This window comes from Natrix helvetica, assembly GCF_964273705.1.
Source record: "Natrix helvetica genome assembly, chromosome: 6".
Classification (NCBI taxonomy): Eukaryota; Metazoa; Chordata; class Lepidosauria; order Squamata; family Natricidae; genus Natrix; species Natrix helvetica.
In genome coordinates this window covers 31,849,736-31,873,243 of record NC_138553.1, presented here as the reverse complement: position 1 = coordinate 31,873,243, position 23,508 = coordinate 31,849,736, and the positions used below count along the sequence as shown (strand labels likewise).

General features: G+C 39.4%; 1 protein-coding gene across 1 annotated transcript in view; it reads right to left on the bottom strand.

Moving 5' to 3' along the window:
* The window catches only part of L3MBTL2 (L3MBTL histone methyl-lysine binding protein 2), a 47,168-nt gene that overhangs the window by 13,281 nt on the left and 10,379 nt on the right, over nucleotides 1-23,508 (bottom strand). Inside the window, exons 4-11 of the mRNA XM_081957079.1 lie at nucleotides 15,604-15,856; nucleotides 12,515-12,648; nucleotides 10,930-11,053; nucleotides 10,152-10,231; nucleotides 6,304-6,421; nucleotides 5,150-5,284; nucleotides 2,359-2,447; nucleotides 275-506 (exon numbers count right to left, since the gene is read on the bottom strand). Of these exons, the coding sequence (XP_081813205.1) occupies nucleotides 275-506; nucleotides 2,359-2,447; nucleotides 5,150-5,284; nucleotides 6,304-6,421; nucleotides 10,152-10,231; nucleotides 10,930-11,053; nucleotides 12,515-12,648; nucleotides 15,604-15,856 (1,165 nt within the window). The remainder of the gene's footprint in view (nucleotides 1-274; nucleotides 507-2,358; nucleotides 2,448-5,149; nucleotides 5,285-6,303; nucleotides 6,422-10,151; nucleotides 10,232-10,929; nucleotides 11,054-12,514; nucleotides 12,649-15,603; nucleotides 15,857-23,508) is intronic.

Genomic DNA, 23,508 nt, shown 5'->3' with positions numbered 1-23,508 from the left:
AAAAGAAAATTAGGTTGAACATATTCTAATGCAATTTCTCCTAACTATAGCTGATCTGTGAGAGTACTTTGGTAGTTCATCTGTCTGTCTGAAAAGGTTGAAAACTGTTGTTTTAGGACAATATCCAGTGAACCAAAGTAGATAGGAATTGCCTGGTGTGCTCACAAATACTAAGAAGGGTCAGTCACTGCTATCTGCTGGGTAAATATAAACGTCTGGCCTCAATACATGAAAATCCTGAGCGATCGCTGTTTGCATCCAATATGAAACTCACCTGTTTTTTTCATGCTATGGCCAACCCTTCTGGACCAGCCTACAGGATGGATTAGAGGGCTACACATATGGCACCAGAAATCATCATCGCTGTCTCCATCCTCATAGAGAAGCCTCAGCCGGCCACCAATCACAGTATCCACAATGGCCATTCGTGTTTGGGATATGCAGGCCTTGTTCACTACTTCTACCCTCATGCCTTGGCGGAAAGGATACTTCATGCTCTCAGTCATCTGAGTAAACCAGAGAGTGGACATGAAGATGGATGATCAATTGTTTTCTTTGGGAAACCCCACAGCTCCAGAGCCCAAATCAGGAGTTTAAAAATTAATTTCCATTAAAGGAGTTAAAGCCCCACAACTCTGCAAAACAGAAACACTGGGACATTATTATATCCCAAAACCAAGGTTTAACCTAGTCCAGCGATGGCGAACCTTTTTTGGCTTGCGTGCCACAAGTGAGGGGAGTGCAGGGGGGGCGTGCCGCACCCATAATGCAATGCGCGACCCCCAGTGTGCATGCACGCACAACGTGCCCCCCGCCATTGTTACATGCTTTTTTTGCCCTCCCCAGGCTCCAGAGGCTTTATAGGAGCCTGGGGAGGGCGAAAAGAGCCTCCCCCACCCCCCCAGAGGCCCTCCGGAGGCTTCAGGGACCGTCCGGAGGCTTCCCTGAAGCCTTCGGAATGCTCAAAACGACCCTCCGAGCAAACCAGAAGTCACTTACGGTTTGCTCGGAGGGTCGTTTTAAGCATTCCGAAGGCCTCAGGGAAGCCTCTGGACGGTCCCTGAAGCCTCCGGGGGGGCTCCGGGGGGCAGGGGAGGCTCTTTTCGCCCTCCCCAGGCTCCTATAAAGCCTCTGGAGCCTGGGGAGGGTGAAAAATGTCTTTAAAAAAGGGTGAACTCTGCTGGCCAGCACGCGCATGCGCGCTGGCCAGCTGACAGGGCAGCGCCTCGCGTGCCCTTACAAATGGCTCTGCGTGCCACCTGTGGCACGCATGCCATAGGTTCGCCATCACTGACCTAGTCATTTGCAAAAAGTACATATTGTGAAGCTATCCCTCCATCTTCAGAGTAAACACACAGGGAAATGATCTGGAATAGAACCACTGTTTGAGGAAAGTAGAAAACTTAAATCTTTCCCTTAGCCCTATGGATTAGCCATTCTTTTTCAGCTGCAATTATAAAAAAGTACCAGAAGAAAAGAAACTGTTATTAAATAATGGGAGTGAAAATGGAATTAAAGTTTCCCCTTCATGCCTATAATAGTCACATTCAGGATCAGGTCACAGTGTAATCTGAAAAAGTAAACACAATTGGATAGCAGTTTTATTCTTATTTTATACATTAGGTTCTAGTAATAATCTGCAAATCAGGAAGTGCTGCAACAATGATCATGAGCTCCCTAGGTGGTTTATTGCCAGCTGGTTTCGCCATCTCTGCACTGAATTGAGATGATGGGATAATTATGACTTACTTGCAAGTTTTTTAAACAATCCTTTATGAGCAGGGGCAGGATTTACTGTCCGCCCCCCCGGCCTTTAAGACCAATTCTGCTTGATTTTATTCTAGAATTTGTCAACTAGTAATAGAGCTGTGAAAGTATAGTGATCTTAATCCCTAAGAGAAATAACACAAAGAAAAAGAAAAATTGTTTTCCTCCTGTCTCTTCTTAATAAATAATAACATTATTTAATACAATTAAAGAGCATAAACTGATTTAATGGATAGCTATACTATACTTAAATGAAACTTTATGAACAGTAAGTCCTTAAAATGATCAATATCTTATTTTCATTGAGAAACACAAAAATTCTTCCTTAAATTCATCATTTCATTACTTCATATTGATTACAAAGAAATAATTTTGATGTGTAAAATATACTTTCACAAGGATAATCAGGCTAAAATACATATTACATTAGACTGATCTTCTTTCACCACTGTTGGTTATAAATCCTTTCTCCAAGAATTCTATGCAGCATGAATTCTGGAAATTAATTTACTTGCCACTTATACCTGATTTGAATGAGCTACTGAAAAACTAGTTTAATCTAAATAATTTTGTTAGAGTTCCCATCCTCACCTTTAAATGGAAATCAACTGGGATTGTCCGAGCCCCCACCAATTTTTTCATAAGGTACCCTCTCCAGTTTGTAAACTTTGAATTGATAGCTGTATAGAAACATTTAAGAAAGTCAGTGTAATATGCCTTTGGTATCTGTGGAAGTACACAGAACTGAATCAAACTCCTTCTAATTAGATTCTTTTTGGTTATATGCCCTGCTGAACACTTTTTTGGAATCAATACAGAGACCTTTGAACATAGGGTCTAAATAATGATTAAGCATCAACATCTTGCTGCAGTGAACATGTACTCAATTTTCCAACAATGGTATTATCTCTCTAAATAGGTAGCTGTTTCAATGAAGCACAATCTTCATATACAGGTGAAACTTGAAAAATTAGAATATCGTGCAAACGTTCATTTATTTCAGTAATGCAACTTAAAAGGTAAAACTAATATACGAGATAGACTCATTACATGCAAAGCAAGATAGTTCAAGCCGTGATTTGTCATAATTGTGATGATTATGGCTTACAGCTCATGAAAACCCCAAATCCACAATCTCAGAAAATTAGAATATTACATGCAATCAATAAAACAAGGATTGTACATAGAACACTATCGGACCTCTGAAAAGTATAAGCATGCATATGTACTCAGTACTTGGTTTGGGCCCCTTTTGCAGCAATTACTGCCTCAATGCGGCATGGCATGGAAGCTATCAGCCTGTGGCACTGCTGAGGTGTTATGGAAGACCAGGATGCTTCAATAGCAGCCTTCAGCTCTTCTGCATTGTTCGATCTCATGTCTCTCATCTTTCTCTTGGCAATGCCCCATAGATTCTCTATGGGGTTCAGGTCAGGCGAATTTGCTGGCCAATCAAGCACAGTAATCCCACAGTCATTGAACCAGGTTTTGGTGCTTTTGGCAGTGTGGGCAGGTGCCAAGTCCTGCTGGAAAATGAAGTCAGAATCCCCATAAAGCTTGTCTGCGGAAGGAAGCATGAAGTGCTCCAAAATCTCCTGGTAGATGGCTGTGTTGACCGTGGACTTAATGAAGCACAGTGGACCAACACCAGCAGATGACATGGCTCCCCAAATCAACACAGACTGTGGAAACTTCACACTGGACTTCAAGCATCTTGCAGTGTGTGCCTCTCCATTCTTCTTCCATACTCTGGGTCCTTGGTTTCCAAATGAGATGCAAAAGTTGCTCTTATCAGAAAAGAGGACTTTGGACCACTGAGCACACAGACAGGTCTGTTTTTCTTTAGCCCAGGTAAGACGCTTCTGATGTTGTTTGTTGTTCAGGAGCGGCTTGACAAGAGGAATACGACATTTGAAGCCATTGTCCAGGATCCGTCTGTGTGTGGTGGCTCTTGATGCACTGACTCCAGCCTCAGTCCACTCCTTGTGAAAGTCCCCAACACTTTTGAATGGCCTTTTCCTGACAATCCTCTCCAGGCTGCGGTCATCCCTGCTGTTTGTGTACCTTTTTCTTCCACGCAACTTTCTATTAATGTGCTTTGATACAGCACTTTGGGAACATCCAACTTCTTTTGCAATTACCTTTTGAGGTTTTCCCTCCTTATGGAGGGTGTCAACGTTGGTTTTCTGTACAGCTGTCAGGTCAGCAATCTTTCCCATGAATGTGATTCCTACTGAACCAGACTGAGAGACCATTTAAAGGCTTAGGAACCTTTTGCAGATGTTATGGCTTAATTAGCTGATTAGAGTGGGACACTTTGAGCCTAGAATATTGCGTCTTTGCACAATATTCTAATTTTCTGAGATTGTGGATTTGTGGTTTTCTGAGCTGTAAACCACAATCATCACAATTATGACAAATCACGGCTTGAACTACCTCGCTTTGCATGTAATGAGTCTATCTCATATATTAGTTTCACCTTTTAAGTTGCATTACTGAAACAAATGAACTTTTGCACAATATTCTAATTTTTCGAGTTTCACCTGTATACTGTATTGCAAAGAAGTATATACTGCCACTTACCCCCCCCCCCCCAATTGTGCTAGTTAAGCAGAAAAGCAGACTAAGTCTAAACTTACTCAAGGAGGTGCTCCAAACAATTTACATTTATTTGGTAGAATTTTCACAAAGCATAAGAGAGATTAAAGCGGGGGTGTCAAACTCATGGCCCACAGCTGGATGCATCAAGTGCTGGCCACCCCACTCACATTTTAGCAAAGGGTGAAATAGTCACAATATGTCACATGACAATGTGACAATGTGAGTTTGACACACCTGGATTAAAACATCAAAACAAATGTTAAGAGGTATTACTACATTATCTGATGATCAAATCATCATATAAATCAATCTTCTTAAAGTCATTGCTTTCCAGATGTGCTGAATTACAACTCCTGCAATATCCAGGCACAATTAAGTTGTTGTTCAACATATTAAAAAAGCACCCTTAAATGACTCTAAAAATGAAAATGGAACAATATTGTAAAAATAGAAATTGTTAGTTAAAACAAATTGCTATAAAAAAGTATTGCAAAAAATTTGGATGAAAAAATGGCATTGAGCAGATTTCAGTACGTATATAGGCCAAGAAAACTTCTATACTATCTACACAACCTCCATACCCATTTCTTGGATTTCCCTTAAATTCTGCAGATAACATGCAATTAAATATTCTACAATGAAGCTTTCGATTTGCTTAATTTGTTCCACAGCGGTATAATCACTAGCACAAATACATATAAAGTAACTTTCTTAGATAAGAGAAGAAAAGGAAATTGTATGTTGTAAAGTTCTACAACTGACCAAGACTTAAGATACTTACTTTGGGGTGGCACCAGAATTTTGCTGTTAATGGCACACCAACCAACTGGATGCACTTCCATAGTACCTAGGTTGACCCAGAAGTCACGACTGGAATCATTTTCAAAGCCTTCATAACGCAGCAGTGCCTTGTAACCTGCCAAAATTGAAGTTTTGAAGACAGGAACAGAACAATCCCCATCCCCAAAAGTACAGTTGATTGTCTTTGGGGATTCCTGGGCATATCTGGGATTCTGAGGAATTACTGGGAACAAAATACTGATATAAGCTTTCATGGCTAGTATCTGTTGGGTAGTGTTGGGCTTCAGGGTTTAGTGACCATGGTCTAGAGAACAGACATTTCTGACCTTTTGCTGGAAAATGTGGCTGGTTATGCAAACCACTTTGGCTCTAAAAATGTGAGGTCCTGCTTTTTTTTAATATTTGGGATAGGGATATGAAGGTAGAGGCTAAGCTAATGCTTAGACCACATCTAGTATGACTGGATAAAAATTGTGGATACAGAGTTTTCTGACTCCCGTCTTGAAGCCAAAACATGCACACACACACACACACACACACACACACACACACACACACGGAAAAGTCTGATGGAAGACTGAGCTTCTGATGGCAGCATCCTAGCTGTTAGAAAAGCTATTCCTACATTTTCATTTAGCAGATTATCATTCCAAGAAAAAGGAGAAAATATTCTTTGGAAAGGATCTATTTTTAAACCAAGCTGTGAGAATGAATGAATGAAAGACTGTGTTTGTGGTAGAAGTGTAAGTGGGTTATTTATTTATTTGTTTATTTGTTTGTTTATTACATTTATATAGCTGCCCATTTATAATCAACTCTGAAATGTTTATTTGTCTAACCTTATGATCAGGCAGAGATCATTAAATGTGTTGGTTAGTGTCAGGAAAACATACAACTGAAGAAAGCCATTTAGGCTATGATGTCTAATTAGCTGTCCAGTGTAGGAAGAATTTGCAACACGTTTTGTTTCCAACTTCCACTTGAATATATCTAATGAAGGCAGGGCACCACTTCTGGATAACTAGTTTAACACTTTATCTTCTTTATATCAACTTTTCGGACCGAAGTGGGACACATTTTAAAAAATCAAAGAAAATCCATAGTCTTTTCTATGCTCCTCCTCAAAGAATCTACCTGCAATCTTAACAACAGAAGCAATCCAATACACACGACTGGGAAGCACAGCATCGTTGTTCAATACTTCAACCTTCAGCCCTTTTATCACATCTTCCCATTGATCATAAAGGGGAACCTGCAAGAAGAATGGGAGTGGAAGCAAGATAAGATAACTGGGCAAAGCAGGGAAGAGAAAAAAATATTGGCTGTATGTATATATGTTCAATTGTGTTTGCATGTATGTACGTTTGTGTGTGCACAAGTAATGTAATGTCATGTCAAGTATCCATTTTTCCCTATGTTCCATAGGTACACCTACCCAGATATCACTGATTGCCAAATATACCTTTAATTTTACATCCTTGCTCTAGAGCAGTGGTGGGCAACCTTTTTTTTCAACTGAGCCAAATCTCGCCAAAACCACGATTGAAATTTATTTTGAGAGCCACATTTTTAAAACCGAAAATACATAGGATGGTACACTGTTTTTAGTTTCAATAAGTTTTTATTGAGAATATTCTGCATGCAAGTATCCACATAGGTCGGGAGGATACAAATAACACAACTAATAAAACAAAAACTTTAGAACGATATTATTTATCGATAACGTTAAATTCCGTAAAATTTGCCTTACAATGTAGAGAAAATTACATCCTGACAATGACTGACAAAGTCACAACCACTAACGTGAACATTGGCCTTGCATTTCCTTGGATAGTTTGAGTAAGTCAGGTTTGTATGTTGTTGTTTTTAATTTCATATCTCTCTCCCACTTTCTTTCTTTTTTTTCTTTTTCTTTCTCTCTCTCTCTCTGGCTCTTTGTCTCTCTCTCCCTCCCTCCCTCTCTGTCTCCCTCTGTCATTTTCTCTGGGTGTCTATCTGTCTGTCTCTCTCTCTCTGTATCTCTGTCTCTCTCTCCTCCTTCCCCCATCTCTGTCACTCTGTGTGTGTGTGTGTGTCTGTCTGTCTGTCTGTCTCTCACTCACTCTGTGTGTGTGTCTGTCTCTGTCTCTCCCTCTGTCTCTCTCCCCTCCCTTCCTCTTTCTCTGTCACTCTGTGTATGTGGGTGTGTCTGTCTCTCACTCATTCACTTAATCACTCACTCTGTGTGTGTCTCTCTCTCTGTCTGTCTATCTTTCTCTCCCTCCCCCTCTCTGTCTCTCTCTGTCTCTGTGTGTGTGTGTGTGTGTGTGTGTCTGTCAGTCTCTCTCTGATTCCCTCCCTCACTCCCTCTCTCTGTTCCTCTCAAAATTGGTCCTATGACTGCAGAATGCTGCAAAACACCATAAATGCAGGCCAGTTGTTGAGTGTTTCAAATGTGATTGGAACACTCAACAAGGTGACCACAGTGTGTGTGTGTGTGTGAGTGAGACAGACAGACAGACAGAGAGAGGAACAGAGAGAGGGAGTGAGAGAGGGAATCAGAGAGAGACTGACAGAGTCTGACAGAATCAGAGAGGTACTTTTAACTACCTGGCAGCGGCGTTTTGCCTTGGGGGGCTCCTCAGAACATCCCAAGACTTCGGAGGGAAGCTTATAGCCCGGAGCAGGAGCAAAGCCCCTTTCCCAACTGGCCCTTCCTCCCTCGGAACGCTTCGGAGGGAAGCTTCTGCAAAAGCCCGGGCGAGTGACAACAAGTTCCCGCTGTTACGAAGTCTCTGAGGCTGTAATTTTCTGAGCTGTGCGCGCGCGCCTGTTTTCCACGGCGTAGAGCAGCGGCGAGATTCTGCGCGGCGAGCGATGATTCCGGGGGCCATCCGGGAAGATGAGGAACGCGAGGGGGGACCCTGCCCCCCCATTGATGGCCTCCGGAATCATCGCTCGCCGCTGCTCCACGCCGTGGAAAACAGGCGCGCGCGCACAGCTCAGAAAATTACAGCCTCGGAGACTTCGTAATGGCGGGAACTTGTTGTCACTCGCCCGGGCTTTTGCAGAAGCTTCCCTCCGAAGCCCGAGAGGAGGGAGGGGAGCGGGCGCCCGGCACACAGAAGAGCCGCATTAAAGGGTGTAAAGAGCCGCATGTCGCTTGCGAGCCGCGGCTTGCCAACCACTGCTCTAAAGCATGGGTGTCAAACTTGCGGCCCGTGGGCCAGATGCATCACACACTGGCCACGCCCTCCCTTGGTTTAGCGAAGGGGGAGAAAGTTGCATTATTTCATGTGATGAGGTGTCATCATGAGTTTGACCCCCTTGCTCTAGAGCAGTGGTCGGCAAGCCGCGGCTCGCGAGCCAAATGCGGCTCTTTAAACATTTTAATCCGGCTCTTCTGTGTGCCGGGCGCCCGCTTCCCTCCCTCCTCTCGGGCTTCGGAGGGAAGCTTCTGCAAAACCCCGGCGAATGACAAGTCTCCAGGCTGTAATTTGCCGAGCTGTACGCGCGCGCCTGTTTTGCACGGCGTGGAGCAGCGGCGAGATTCTGGGCGGTGAGCGATGATTCCGGGGGCCATCAGTGGGGGGCAGGGTCCCCCCTCGCGTTCATCTTCCCGGATGGTCCCCGGAATCATCGCTCGCCGCGCAGAATCTCGCCGCTGCTCCACGCCGTGGAAAACAGGCGCGCGCGTACAGCTCGGCAAATTACAGCCTGGGAGACTTCTTGTCACTCACCCGGGCTTTTGAAGAAGCTTCCCTCCGAAGCGTTCCGAGGGAGGGCTGTAAGCTTCCCTCCGAAGTCTTGGGAAGTTCTGAGGAGCCCCCCAAGCCAAAACGCCGCTGCCAGGTAGTTAAAAGTACCTCTCTGATTCGTCTCTGTCAGTCTCTCTCTGATTCCCTCTCTCACTCCCTCTCTCTGTTCCTCTCTCTGTCTGTCTGTCTCACTCACACACACACACACTGTGGTCACCTTGTTGAGTATTCCAATCACATTTGAAACACTCAACAAGGTGACCACAGTGTGTGTGTGTGTGTGTGTGTGAATGAGACAGACAGACAGAGAGAGGAACAGAGAGAGGGAGTGAGGGAGGGAATCAGAGAGAGACTGACAGACAGACACACACACACACGCACACACACACACAGAGGGGGAGGGAGGGAGAGAAAGATAGACAGACAGAGAGAGAGAGAGACACAGAGTGAGTGATTAAGTGAATGAGTGAGAGACAGACACACCCACATACACAGAGTGACAGAGAGAGAGGAAGGGAGGGGAGAGAGACAGAGGGAGAGACAGAGACAGACACACACACACAGAGAGTGAGTGAGAGACAGACAGACAGACACACACACACACACACACAGAGTGACAGAGATGGGGGAAGGAGGAGAGAGAGACAGAGATACAGAGAGAGAGACAGACAGATAGACACCCAGAGAAAATGACAGAGGGAGACAGAGAGGGAGGGAGAGAGAGACAAAGAGCCAGAGAGAGAGAGAGAAAGAGAAAGAAAAAAAGAAAGAAAGTGGGAGAGGGAGATGAAATTAAAAGCAACAACATACAAACCTGACTTACTCAAACTATCCAAGGAAATGCAAGGCCAATGTTCACATTAGTGGTTGTGACTTTGTCAGTCATTGTCAGGATGTAATTTTCTCTACATTGTAAGGCAAATTTTACGGAATTTAACGTTATCGATAAATAATATCGTTCTAAAGTTTTTGTTTTATTAGTTGTGTTATTTGTATCCTCCCAACCTATGTGGATACTTGCATGCAGAATATTCTCAATAAAAACTTATTGAAACTAAAAAGTGTACCATCCTATGTATTTTCGGTTTTAAAAATGCGGCTCTCCAAATAAATTTCAATCGTGGTTTTGGCGAGATTTGGCTCAGTTGAAAAAAAAGGTTGCCCACCACTGCTCTAGAGGAATGTACTATCTCCCATGACTTCCCACATTGTTACACACTTGTTGAAAAAACAGAGAGTACTCACATGTTTGAAACTGCTAACAGGTGCAGCCTTGTATTCATTGTCCTGTAGATATGCTCCCCAGTCAAAGCCTACAATGAGAGCTAGGAATGCAAAATAAGAGATATCAGGCCCTCTAAGTATAGAAACCTAAGGATGGAAAACAGATGCAGCACAACAGATAAACAGGTTTGTCAATAAAGTTCATAGACACAGCTTTATGCTCCATAAAAAACAAACAGACTCTCAAATTACATAAACTAACTCTAATCCTAACTATTTTCAAATATTTAAAAAGATTCTAAAAAGGAAAACTGCTGGGTCTGTTTCTCCCATTAAGCAATCACACATATATAAGCAAACTATTAGAAGAGATTCACAAGTGTTCTCTACTCCAACTTCATTGCTCCAAAAATAGACCTACACAGCAAATCTATTATGCAGCCAAGTCATTTGTACTCCACTCTCAAAAAACATATAAACATGAGATCAGTAAACCAAGGTAATCTCTCTCATGCAGGGAAAGATCAATAATCTCTGAAATAAATGTCAATCAAACATGCAATGTAATTCAAAGTTTTTTAAGTCCTATCCTGTAAGACAAATGTCTTCCCTATATAAATTCCCTATATAACTATATTCAGTTTGAAATAATCTAAAAAGAAAAAGTAGTTGGTGATCATTCTATCCAGTCATTCATTTCATATTGCATTTAATTTTGATGACATATCCATGCTTCTGATGAATGCTTTCTTTTGTAGTAATTACAACTTTAGTTCATCCAATTGCTGATCTCACTTACCATCTTGACCAGTTGATGTTCCATCTGCCAGTTGCCCTGTCCCCTGAATGTGGAGAAATGCTCCAATTTTAGCAGACCAGGCTGCCTTATGCAGTACTTTAGCTTTTTTTGTTGGTGGTTTACCCTGTGAAAATGTATCAAAACAAGACACACACAGAGAGAGACAAAAGAAAATGTAGATTTCCAGCTCTTCCATGCAACTTTATCTAGTAAAGATATCAAATCAAAAGAGCCATTTCTTTTGAACGAGTAATTTACTTTAAGATGGGGGGAGGGGAGGGGGTAAAGTATTTGGTATAATATTTGAATGAGAATTTTTGCGGGGGGGGGCTGGGGGGAGGGGAGGGGGTATAGTATTTGTATGTGATTTATACTGTATGGGGGGGGGTTAAAAGGGGGAAAATTTGCCTGTATAAAACTTTTTCAATAAAAAAAGAGCCATTTCTTACAGAGTAATTCTTTGCTATGTTGTAAATATTTCATCATGTTTGGTCTTGGCTTAGTGTATTAAATAAAGTCAATTGTTATGTTCATTTAATAAAACCGAGTTAGCAAACAATGGTTTAGACCAATATGTGAATTTAGTCTTGCTATAGGTTTCTATAGTTATAAGTCACTTTACTAGAAGTATTTGATAAGATGAATAAGAGAGGTGGAATTCATATGAGTTAGGGCTTTGATAGATCTGGCAATGTCATTTCTGCCCATGAAAAGTTAATATTACAATAACTTTGCAAATTGTGTAAAGCTCCCAGGAACTTTTAGGCAATAAACTGTATACAATACAGATCTTATTACATTTGCAAGAGTCAGGAAGAAAAGCACTTGTTTTTCCTACTCATGAGTTCTGAAAGGATGGCAAGTTTTGATAGTTAACAAGAGAAAAAAAAGTTGAATTCTCTTCTTAAACGACTCATGTATGAACATTACACAGAAAAGAACTGTATCAATAACAGTAGAAAAATTATTAATAATTATGTCTTTCTAGCAAGGAAAAATGCTTTATTCTATATGATATAAAATATGAATCTATAGTAAAAGGGCAGCTTTTCTATATGAAATTAACACTGATATATATGAGGGTATAATTGTGAAGGGAGATCAAGTGTTTTTTCAGCCTTAACTTCACTGTATCTAAAAAAATATAATCTCAGTTATTTGTAAGAATCAAGTGTGGCTTTTTATTGTGCATTTGCTGATATTTGAAGGAGAACACTGCTTAGAATAATAGTTATTTTGTTTCAGATCCAGCCCTAACATTTTGTTCTCTTAGTGGCCAATCAGAGGCCAATAGGGCATGATTATAATAGTTTCCACTCATACACTCCTGGAATTTCTCACAGAGAAATATTGTCTATGTTTCAGAAGCTATAGATAGTTATTACAACTAGTAGCCATAGATAGCCTTGTCCTCCATGAATTTATTGAATCTCTTTTAGTGCCTCCCAAATTGGTGGCACTAACCTATCCAAATAAACTATCCAAATAAAGTTAGTGTTTGCAGAAAAAAGCACTTTCCAATATTTTCCTTATATTTAGCAGTATCTAATTTAACAAATGGTCCTATTAAGAGGATATTGATCACCTGCAGTCTTGCCAGAATGCTAGCCTTCTTGGAATTTGAGGAGTAACTCCTGGAGCAGGAGACACTGCAGAAACGTTTGGTCTTGGAGAAGAAGGCATCTTTTGTGCCCACAATACCACACATCTCACAGACAGCTAAGAAAACAGAAATACAGTAAGATTCAATGGCAGGCAAGTAGTTTAATCAAAAAAGCATAAGGCTACATTCTGGGAATATTAAAATAAATTAATGACAATATCTTTCACAAAGCTATGAAAAATATACACATTATAATTTCCATTATTTTAATTAGGTCTAATACTACTATTAAGGGATGCAGTGGCTCAGTGGCTAAGATGCTGAGCTTGTCGATCAGAAGGTCAGCAGTTCAGCAGTTCGAATCCCTAGTGCTGCCTAATGGAGTGAGCTTCCGTTACTTGTCCCAGCTTCTGCCAGCCTAGCAGTTTGAAAGCATGTAAAAAATGCAAGTAGAAAAATAGGGACCACTTTGGTGGAAAGATAATAGTCCTTCATGCACCTTCAGCATTAGTGCACCATATGACCACAGAGACAGTGCTGGCTCTTCGGTTTAGAAATGGAGATGAGCACTGCCCCTAGAGCCAGAAACGACTAGCACACATATGCAGGGGAACCTTTACCTTTAATACTACTGTTAAGTAGGATAAAAATTGAGGCAAATAACATGGAGGAAAATAAAGGTTTCTGCTCTTATTGGTAATAAAAATCACACTTGTCTTCTAGTATGAACTAGCAATGAGGCTTAAGGTCCAGTGGGAGTAATCAATATTGTTCAATTGCAATGATTGCCAGAAGCACCAATCGGATTTGGTAAGCACATAGATTTGGTAATAAATAATAAATAACAGAACTATCTTTTCAGGAAAACAACACACAACCCAAAATGGAATCTTCCCCTCTAATATTGGATGTCTACATAGATCCATATATATACTCTGAAGATAAAAATTCAAAAATGCTAAGTAGAGCATCCTTTGTGGGGAGTTAGACTTGGATGTATTGTTGATATTCAAGTTGCAACCTAGTGAATCAGGAAATGTTCCTATGACCACCCACTCTATCTTTAAAAAGTAGGGATTAACTAAGTGCAGGATTTTGTATTAACTGGATGTACGATGATGAGTACAGCTATACACCACTAGCATTAAGTTGCTTTTTTTGGAACTGCAGATTGTGAAAAACTGTTAGATATAATGCAATAAATGCTGTAGTCCATATATGTATCATCTTAAAGATTTGAGTAGAATTTAATCTAACTGCATATATATAAGAATTTTTAATCAGATTGCTCTACTACCCAGAATATGGATCTCAATGAATACACTTCTCTAATGTCATAACACTAAAAAGTTCATATGCACAGCATCAATTTCAGTTATTAGAAAATAGTCATGCAAACATCACATACTGCATAATTGCATGGAAATTCTCTTCTTTATAAAATTTTCCATAAAGTACTTGTGCCAATATTTTCTAAACAAAGATACAAACTATAGATTTATGTATATATTGTCTCCTACATGAATACAGTAGAGCTAGGCAGCCACATTCTCTTATCTCTACCTCTCATTCCTTTTTTGCCAGATAAGGTATTTCCCTAAATTGAAAATAATGGCAAAGAAAAGAGTAAGTAATCCCAAGCACTAGTAAAACAATTTTATTGGAGCTGTTGCTGAAACTGAACATTTTGGAAATGAATTATTATTTCAAGGACACTTTAAAAACTACAAATATTAGTATATAGAATGACATATAATATCTATGGATATATCTGTCTAATCATTTTAATTAAACTGTTTCAATATCCTGATTCATTAACTCTCTGAAACTGACATGGCTTGACTGTAGCCATTGGACTTACTGTAAATATATACATAAAATAAGATCCCCTTTAAAGAAACACTTTTAAATAAGAAACACTGCATCTCAAATTTGTTTGTGTAGGTCATAGAACACCAATGAGGTGAAAATGAGACTGTTTTACCATGTTTCCCTGAAAATAAGACAGGGTCTTATTTTCTTTTGACCCCTGAAATAAGCACTTGGCCTCATTTTTGGGGAGGTCTTATTATTTTTGAGGTGCAGGAGGTGGTGAGCGTGGTCACCTCATGGCTGCTGCTGTGTTGCAATATTTTCAAGGAGGGTTTATTTTTTGGGGTAGGGCTTATTTTAGCACATGTACTCAAAAACCCAACTGGGCTTATTATCCAGGGAGATCTTATTTTCAAGGAAACAGGGTACTATTTAAAAAGTGTTTGTTTCTGAATAGTTTCATACTTAATGGAAAATTTCAGTGTCTACTTTTGTTTACATTTAGACTGGGTCTTTCCCTTTAAGAACGTTGCCTTCCAAACTCTTTTCCACTATAAATTACAATAGCTGTTCTCAATCTCATTTAGTTTTGTACAGCATATTAGATGATCAGTTTACAGACATTTTAGAAGGCAAAACAATTTTCGTGCCTCATTTTGACTTTGTGGAAGGCTTTTCCCTCTGTCTATGGGCATTGGAAGTAAATTCATGCAATATATTTTAGGAATGTTCATGTTCCTTACAGATACTTATTTTTATGCCCCTTGGATTCTTGTTTTGTGGTAATTAAGCTGAACAGATAAAAAAATTGAAATAATATATACCAGTGTTTCTCAAACTTGGCGACTTTAAGTCCTGTGGACTTCAACTCCCAGAATCCCCCAGCCAGCATAGCTGGCTGGGGAATTCTGGGAGTTGAAGTCCACAGGACTTAAAGTCGCCAAGTTTGAGAAACACTGATATATACATAAGCAAAATAGCCATTTTTAGTAATATTAGTTTTTTGTTTGTTTTTAACATTTTTAACAAACTGTCCTTTTTTCTGTGTTGGTTTTTTGAGAAAGGAGTTCATTTTTGAAATGCATCAGCCTTGGTAAAATCATTTTTACAGGAATGTGGGACTATTTCCTCTTTTTCCCCTTAATACAAAAATATTTTTAATTCATTCTCTATGATAAACTCATCTGCATTCAACAAGAGAGCCGCTTCAAGTCCCATGAGATGAGCCCTTCCATAGGCAAATAAGAGAATTGTGGTACCTGGCTCAGATCCATTATCATCTGGCATGTGGGTGCTGAGGGTCTGGATTGGTGAAGAGGGTGGAGGAACTTCCCCAACCTCGCGATCTGCTACTTCATTCTCACTAGAATCATCTAGATAGGAAGTACTGCTACTTTCCTCACTGCTGCTATATTGAGGAAAGCTATCATAATCCCCATAGAGATCAAAGTCATCTTCTTCCTCAGCCATTTGCTCCAAAGATGAAGAGTTGCAGTGGATTGGAGATTCCAACTAGCACAAAACAGACAAGAGTACCACAAATAATTCACATGGTGGGACAGATAGGAGGACAGTAAAGGTTAAAGGAGTTCCTGTGGATTTTACTCCACTAGTCATTGCTGATTGTAGGAGAACAGTACAGTCTCAAGATTAGTTTCCAGTGTTGGGTATTCACTCTTCACTAACCAGCTAGATATAACCAGCTAGATTTTCTAACAAACATTGGATGAGGAGAGGGAGAAATTATTGATGGTGAGGATGGCACATTTGTCCAGTCCAAACTCCATTGCAGTATCTCGGTCGTATTTATGGACAGTGTTGAGCAGTGATTATATTTCGGATAATGTTTTTCCATGCAGCTTCAGGTCATCCAGATATAGGAGGTATGATAGTTTGACAGAGATGTCTGACTAATTCAGTACTATTGGTCTTCCTCTTCAACAAACATGCATGCACAGCCTTCTTGGAGCCTGGGTAGGGCAAAAACAGCCTCCCTCCCCGCCAGAGGCCAGAAATGGCCCGCTTTCAGGCTTTCAGTAGGCCTGGTAGGTCCATTTTTTGCCCTTCCCAGGCTCCAGAGGCTTTCTAGGAGCCTAGGGAGGGCAAAAAATGGCCTAACACGCTAACCGGAAGTTCGGGAATGGACTTCTGGGTTGCCCGTTGGGCGGTTTTTCTCCCTCCGGAGGCTTCAGTTCCCAAACTTCCGACTCACGTGCCATAGGTTCGTCATCACAGCCCTATACCATAATTTATGTATTCATACTGTGTTTCTCTGAAAATATGACCTGTCCTGAAACTAAAGCCTTGCCACATATTTCGGGTGGGCAAAAATATTACACACACCCCAAAAATAAGCCCCCTGGACAATCCCCCCCTCTGGCCAGGCAGAGCACCGTGGGATCTGGAAGGCGCCAAGCCGTGGGAACGAGGTGGGGGGCAAAGGTGCTGCTCTCTTGCGAGCAGGCTCCCGAAGAGCCGGGCACACCCTCAGGGTCGAATGGCTGTGTTGCGCTGTCGCAGCAGCAACACAGCAGCCATGAGGTGACCACGTCGCTGCGCTACCACGGGTTTTCTGGTTACTCCAGATGACCCGTTGAATCCTGATCGTTTGGACGGTCCATTGGACCCAAGCTGTCCCGAAGAGACAGTGGGAGGTAAGGGGAAATTCCGGGGGACCCAGAGACACTCGCAAAGTCTCTGGAAACCCTGGTGAAACCCCTTTTTGCCTGCGGTCAGGAGCCAGCCCCCGGGCTGCCAAAGCGGCTGACGGCTCCGTGAAGCAAGAGCAGGAGAGAGAGAAAGCATGCCGTGGTTTGGTGAGAGTACTTGAAGAAAGTTTTTCTTTTTTGCTTAAATTATACAGAGGACACTCTTAATTTGGAAGATTAAAGGAAATAGAAAATAACCGATGACTTAGCGGCGGGTTTGAATAGAGCTAATTGAAACCATTTGGGCTTTTTGTTCTTCCCTTTTTATTTACTGGAAACCAGACGGGACTTTTATTACTGTTGTTACAATTGCGGTTGAAGCTCTCTTTATTTTTAACTCCCCCTTCCTTATTTTTTCTTTTTTTTTTAAAGCGACTTTATCAGAGCCTTTTTTCTTATATACCTTTTAATGCCTGAAAGATTTTTTTTTTTTTTCCTCTTTGTGCTGAGCTTAACTTTCTCTTTTAGGCAGCGCTTCGAGGGGCTAGGGACTGGATACATTTTAACACTGTTACTTTAACACTGCCATCTAGCGGACTTTGAAACATTGTTGCCAATTCCTACAGCTGGGATTATTTTGAGAAAAAGACATTTATTCAAGGTCAGGACCTGATAAGAAGCAAGGAACACAGATGGTTTTTGCAGGCTGTTCCTTGTGGAGCTGTAAGGTCTGGAAACTTATCTTGGAAGACTTATAAGAGAAAACTGGAGTGACTTTGGAAATTACATCAAGTGTTTATACTATTCTCCTGGGGATGTGATGACTTTTTCCCTTTTCTAGTTGGTGCGTGTGTTGTTTCTTTCTTTCTTTCTTTTTTTTTTTGAAGTCCTGGAGCCTGGAAGCGCTGAACAATTTTTTCCTTCTTTTTTTTTTTTTCTTCCTTGGTCTGCAATTTTTTCTTTTTCCATCTTTCTTATTTCCCCTTTTTTTTTCTTCTTGAAATAACAGAGATACATTTTTTTTTCTTTCTCTCCTCCCGCTCCATTTACCCACCCTTATTTTTCTTATACAGATTGTCTTTTTCTTTCCCTTCCCACCCACTTTCTCTCTGTGCCCCTTTCCCTCTTCTGCCTCTCTCTTATATCCTATATCAAACCTTGCTTTCTCCCCCTATTACTTTTATCTAACTACTATACACTCTCTTCCCCTATTTCCCCCCCCTTCCTCTTTTCCCCTTTCTACCTTCTTTTTTTTTCTAGTGTTAACTGCAATTGGACTGAACCACAAAACGAAGAAGAAGAGAGAGTAAAATAGCAAGATGAGTAGAAAGCCAACACCAGTGGGTTCTACAACAACAACCCCTGCCTCCTCACCGGCAGGAGGACAAAGATCAATACAATCTATGATTCAACAGGAAAAAGAGAAGACCATATCATTAGATTCAATTATGCAAGCAATACAGAAACTTCAAACAAGCTCTGATGAAAAATTTGATACACTTGTAAAGAAGTTGGACAATGTGGAAACGAAGATGGAGAACATAGAAAAAAAAACAGACGAAGCAGAGAGAAATATAAAAGATATACAACAGTGGGTCAAAAAACAAGAAGATGTTATGCAAAAAATTGCTGAAAGAGAGAAGCAGAGAGAGAAGAGGGATGAAGAGTTTGATTCCAGATTGAATGAAGTGGAAACAGAAAGCAGTGTAATAATTGGACTGGAGATGGAGCGCTCTGAATATTTTTTGAGGTTTCAAAATATAGTAGAAGAAAAGGGTGAAAATCTGCCACAAATAATATCCCAAATTCTCATAGAAATACTAGGGATACCTGAGGAGAAGATAATGGACGGGATAGATGAGACATTTCGAGTTAACACAAGATATGCAACGAGGAACTCCCTCCCAAGGGAGGTCCATGTAAGATTTACGAAAAAAGCACTAAAACTACAAATCCTGCAAAACACAAGAGATAAAAAACTGCAATACAAAGGCAAGGAGATTGCAATTCTTAAGCAAATACCAAGACGGGTGAGAGAGAAAAGAAGAAAATATCAATTCTTGACTACAGCCTTACTTAAAATAGGAGTTAACTATAGATGGTTGATTCCGGAAGGCCTCATGTTTGTATGGAAAGGACAGAGATATAGAATTGATACAATTGAGAAGGCAGAAGCTTTCTACACAGAACATTTGAGAGGAAAGCCAGAAAAGCCTGGAAATGAAGAGCCACCGGTGCAACTGCTGGATCTACCCATAACCGAAATTGAGAGGACAGAGGGTGCTGTAGGTGGAATTGACATTGAAGAAGGTGCTGTTGGGGGTGTAGAGAGTAGAGCACAACGGGAACCAAGATCAACTAGAGCTATAAATCCTATATATAAAACATAAGGATGGAAGGAATAAAATTACTCTCAATTAATATAAATGGACTTAATTCGCCATGTAAACGAACGAAAATATTCCACAAATTAGGGAAATTAAAATTAGATATAATTTGCTTACAAGAAGTACATATTCAACAAAGTAATAGTCATTTATTAGTACAACCAAAACTGGGAAAAAACTTTACTTCGTTAGCGGACTGTAAACAAAGAGGTGTGACCTTCTACATTAAAGATAAAATCCCTGCGAAACAAATCTACACAGACGAAGATGGAAGAATTTTAATGGTGGAAATAATGGACAATGCTAGGAAAATACTGCTAATTGGAATTTATGCCCCTAATGAAAAACAAGATGACTTTTATAAAAAAATTCACAAGAAAATTTCTGATCTAGACTATGCTGATATTTGCATGATGGGAGACTTCAATGGTATTGTAGACCAGAAACTGGACTATAAGACCCACAAAACAACAAAACAAAATAGAAAAACACTCCCAAAGTCCTTCTTCAGGATGATGGATGAAATAAATCTAAAAGATGTGTGGAGAGAAAGGAACCCCATTAAAAAACAATATACCTTTTATTCAAATAGACACTCATCGTTCTCTAGAATTGATATGATTTGGGCTTCAACGGGCATATCCAGCAGCGCACTAGATGTGGAGATTGAACCAAACATCTGGGCAGACCACAATCCAATGGCAATAGGTTGGAGACAACAAAGAAGAAGATCGAGATGGACACTAGATAACAGGATATTGAAAGAGAAAGAATTTGTAAAGAAAATGGAAAAAGAATTGACTTTCTTCTTTAAAGAAAACAAAAAAGAAGATACGTCTTTACAGAATCTTTGGGATACAATGAAGGCCTTTTCTAGAGGTTTGATAATAGACTATATAAGAAAGAGAAACTTAAAGAAAAGACAAGTGTCTAAGGATCTAGAAAAAGATTACAGCACATTGGAAAAAGAACTACAGAAATCTCCACAAAAGAAAGAGATTAAAATAAAGATGGACACAATAAAACACAAACTTGACCTATTGGAAAAGGAGGACCTGGCCCAAAAAATCAGAGGCGCCAAACAGAACTATTTTGAAAATGCAAATAAACCAGGCAGATGGCTGGCTTATAAACTGAGAAAAGAAAGAGAGACCAAGAAAATACTACAACTAAGAGATGAACAAGGACAATTGCATCATGGAAATATGGAAAAAAGGAAAATTATTCAAGATTACTATGCCAAGCTGTATGAACAAGAGAACATAGAAGAGAAAGAAGTGAAACAATATTTACAAAACGCCAAACTCCCCCAAATACCAAATGATACTAGAACTATATTTGAAGATAAAATAACAATGATGGAATTAACTGAGGCCCTTAAAAGACAAAATAATGGGAAGGCCCCGGGACCGGATGGCCTTCCTGTGGAATTCTATAGAACATTAGAAAAATCCTTGGCCGTTCCATTACTAGAAGTCATGAATGAAGTAATGATTGAAAGTAAAATACCTAATTCATGGTTGGAGGCATATATTACATTAATACCCAAAGAGGAGGCAGACCATACGCAAATTAAGAACTATAGACCTATCTCCTTGTTGAACTCAGACTATAAACTATTTGCCTCAATACTGGCAGAGAGACTGAAAAAATACCTAAATGGGTTTATCCACCCGGACCAAAATGGTTTTTTACCAAAGAGGCAAATTAGAGATAACATAAGGACAATTCTAAATACCTTAGAATATTATCAGGTCCACTCTGAGAAGCAAATGGCTTTGATTTTCTTGGATGCGCAGAAAGCCTTTGATAACGTGAATTGGACATTTATGACTCAACAAATGGAACAAATGAATTTTGGCAAGAATTTTATTCAAGCCATACAAACGATATATCACAAGCAAACAGCCAAGATAATGATAAATGGAGAGCTGACGGATCCAATTGAAATTAAAAGAGGTACGAGACAAGGCTGTCCACTGTCACCACTGCTTTTTGTTTTAACATTAGAAGTACTAAATAGAAAGATTAGAGAAGAGGAAGAAATAAAGGGAATGATCATTAAAAAGGAAGAATACAAGTTGCAAGCATTTGCTGACGACTTAGTCTTCATCCTTGAGGAGCCATTTCAATCTGCACCTAAACTGATAGGAGAAATCGAGGCGTATGGAAAAGTTGCAGGTTTAAAAATAAACAAAGACAAAACAAAGATTTTAACAAAAAATATACCCCGAAAACAAAAAGAAGAATTGGCGGAAAATTTGGAAATGCAAATCACAAACAAAGTTAAATATTTGGGGATTCACCTAACAGCCAAGTGCAGCACTCTCAAAGAAGATAATTATATTAAATTGAAGCAACAAATTGTAACAGACTTGGCGAAATGGAAGAATCTTCAATTATCAATGATTGGTAGAATCGCAACAATCAAAATGAATATCTTACCTAGACTGTTATACCTGTTTCAGACTATTCCAATTAAGTTGGGGAAAGGATATTTTGAAGAATTAAATAAAATAGTGTTGAAATTTATATGGCAAGGGAAAAAAGCAAGAATAAAATGTAAATTGTTACAAGATTCCAAATCAAGGGGAGGGTGGGGTTTACCTGATTGGGAGTTATACTATCAGGCAGCTAGTCTGATGTGGATCAAGGAATGGATAATGCTAAGAAATGATAGGCTTTTGAATCTAGAAGGTCATGACTTGCTGTTGGGATGGCATGCATACTTATGGTATAAAGGAACTAAAAAACATGGTTACTTTAGAGACCATTCTATAAGAGAGGCTCTGTTATTAAACTGGCAGAAGGTTAAGAGGTCGCACTACTTGAAAATTCCAGTCTGGATATCAACTATTGAAGCCTTTTCATATCCAATAATATTTAAAAGGGAAGAAGCAGTTAGATATGCTGAATTATTGAATGCAGAGGGTGAACTTAAATCTATACAAGAATTGAAACAAGAAGGTATTGAACTCAATTGGTACTCATATGTGCAAATACATTCTAGATACAATGAAGATCGAAAAAATGAGGGTTTTTATGATAAACTGACTGAATTAGATAAAATTTTAACAGGTAACGATGAAAAATTAATTAAAAAATTTTATGATTATTTATTAGAGGTGAAATTATATGAAGAACAAGTGAAAGGAACTATGTTAGCCTGGGGAAAAAACTTTGGACATGGGATTGATTTAGAAAAATGGCAAAAATTGTGGACTCAAAATTATAAAATGACAATGTCAACTGCATATAAAGAAAATTTGTATAAGATGTTTTATAGGTGGCATTTATCCCCATCGAGAATAGCAAGAATGTCGAAGAATAAGTCTGAAAAATGCTGGAAATGTCAACATACACCCGGCACATATTACCACATGTGGTGGACTTGTCCTGAAGCTAAGAGATACTGGACTAAAATACACATGTGGTTGGAGAAAATGATACATAAACATATAGACTTGAAACCAGAACTTTTCTTATTGGGAATAATACCAGAAACATACAATAAAGACTTGAAATATTTGATCATAAATGTCTTAACAGCTGCTAGAATTGTATTTGCTAAATACTGGAAAAATGAGAAAGTACCAACAGAGGAGGAAATTGTTCGGAAGATAATGAACTGTGCAGAAATGAGTAAACTTACATTTGAAATTAGAGAATTAGAGGATGAGCAATTTTATAAAGTATGGGACTTGTTTTATCAATGGTTGGATAAAAAAACTTGGAAGTGAATCTTTTCTTTTTCTTTACCCTATCTTATATGTAATAATAATAGAAAGTTATACTTAATGTTTTGAAAAAATCTCTCTCTTTTTTCTTTCTTTTTTTTTCTTTTCTCTTTCTATACATATTAAGCCTTTATTATGAAATAGACCATTTACTTATACGAGATAAGAATAATAATGTATTTAATATATAAGAGTGAGATGATTTAAACTGTTAGGTATGATTATGGCTGGTGACTATTTTATAATATAAAATGGAATAATGATGATGTAATGAACAATGGATGTGAATATAGATTAAAATATTTAATGACTACATGGATTGACAAATAATAATGGGAAATTTAATTTGGAGTTGAGGATGATTGGAAACTTTAAGATTAATGGAAAATAGA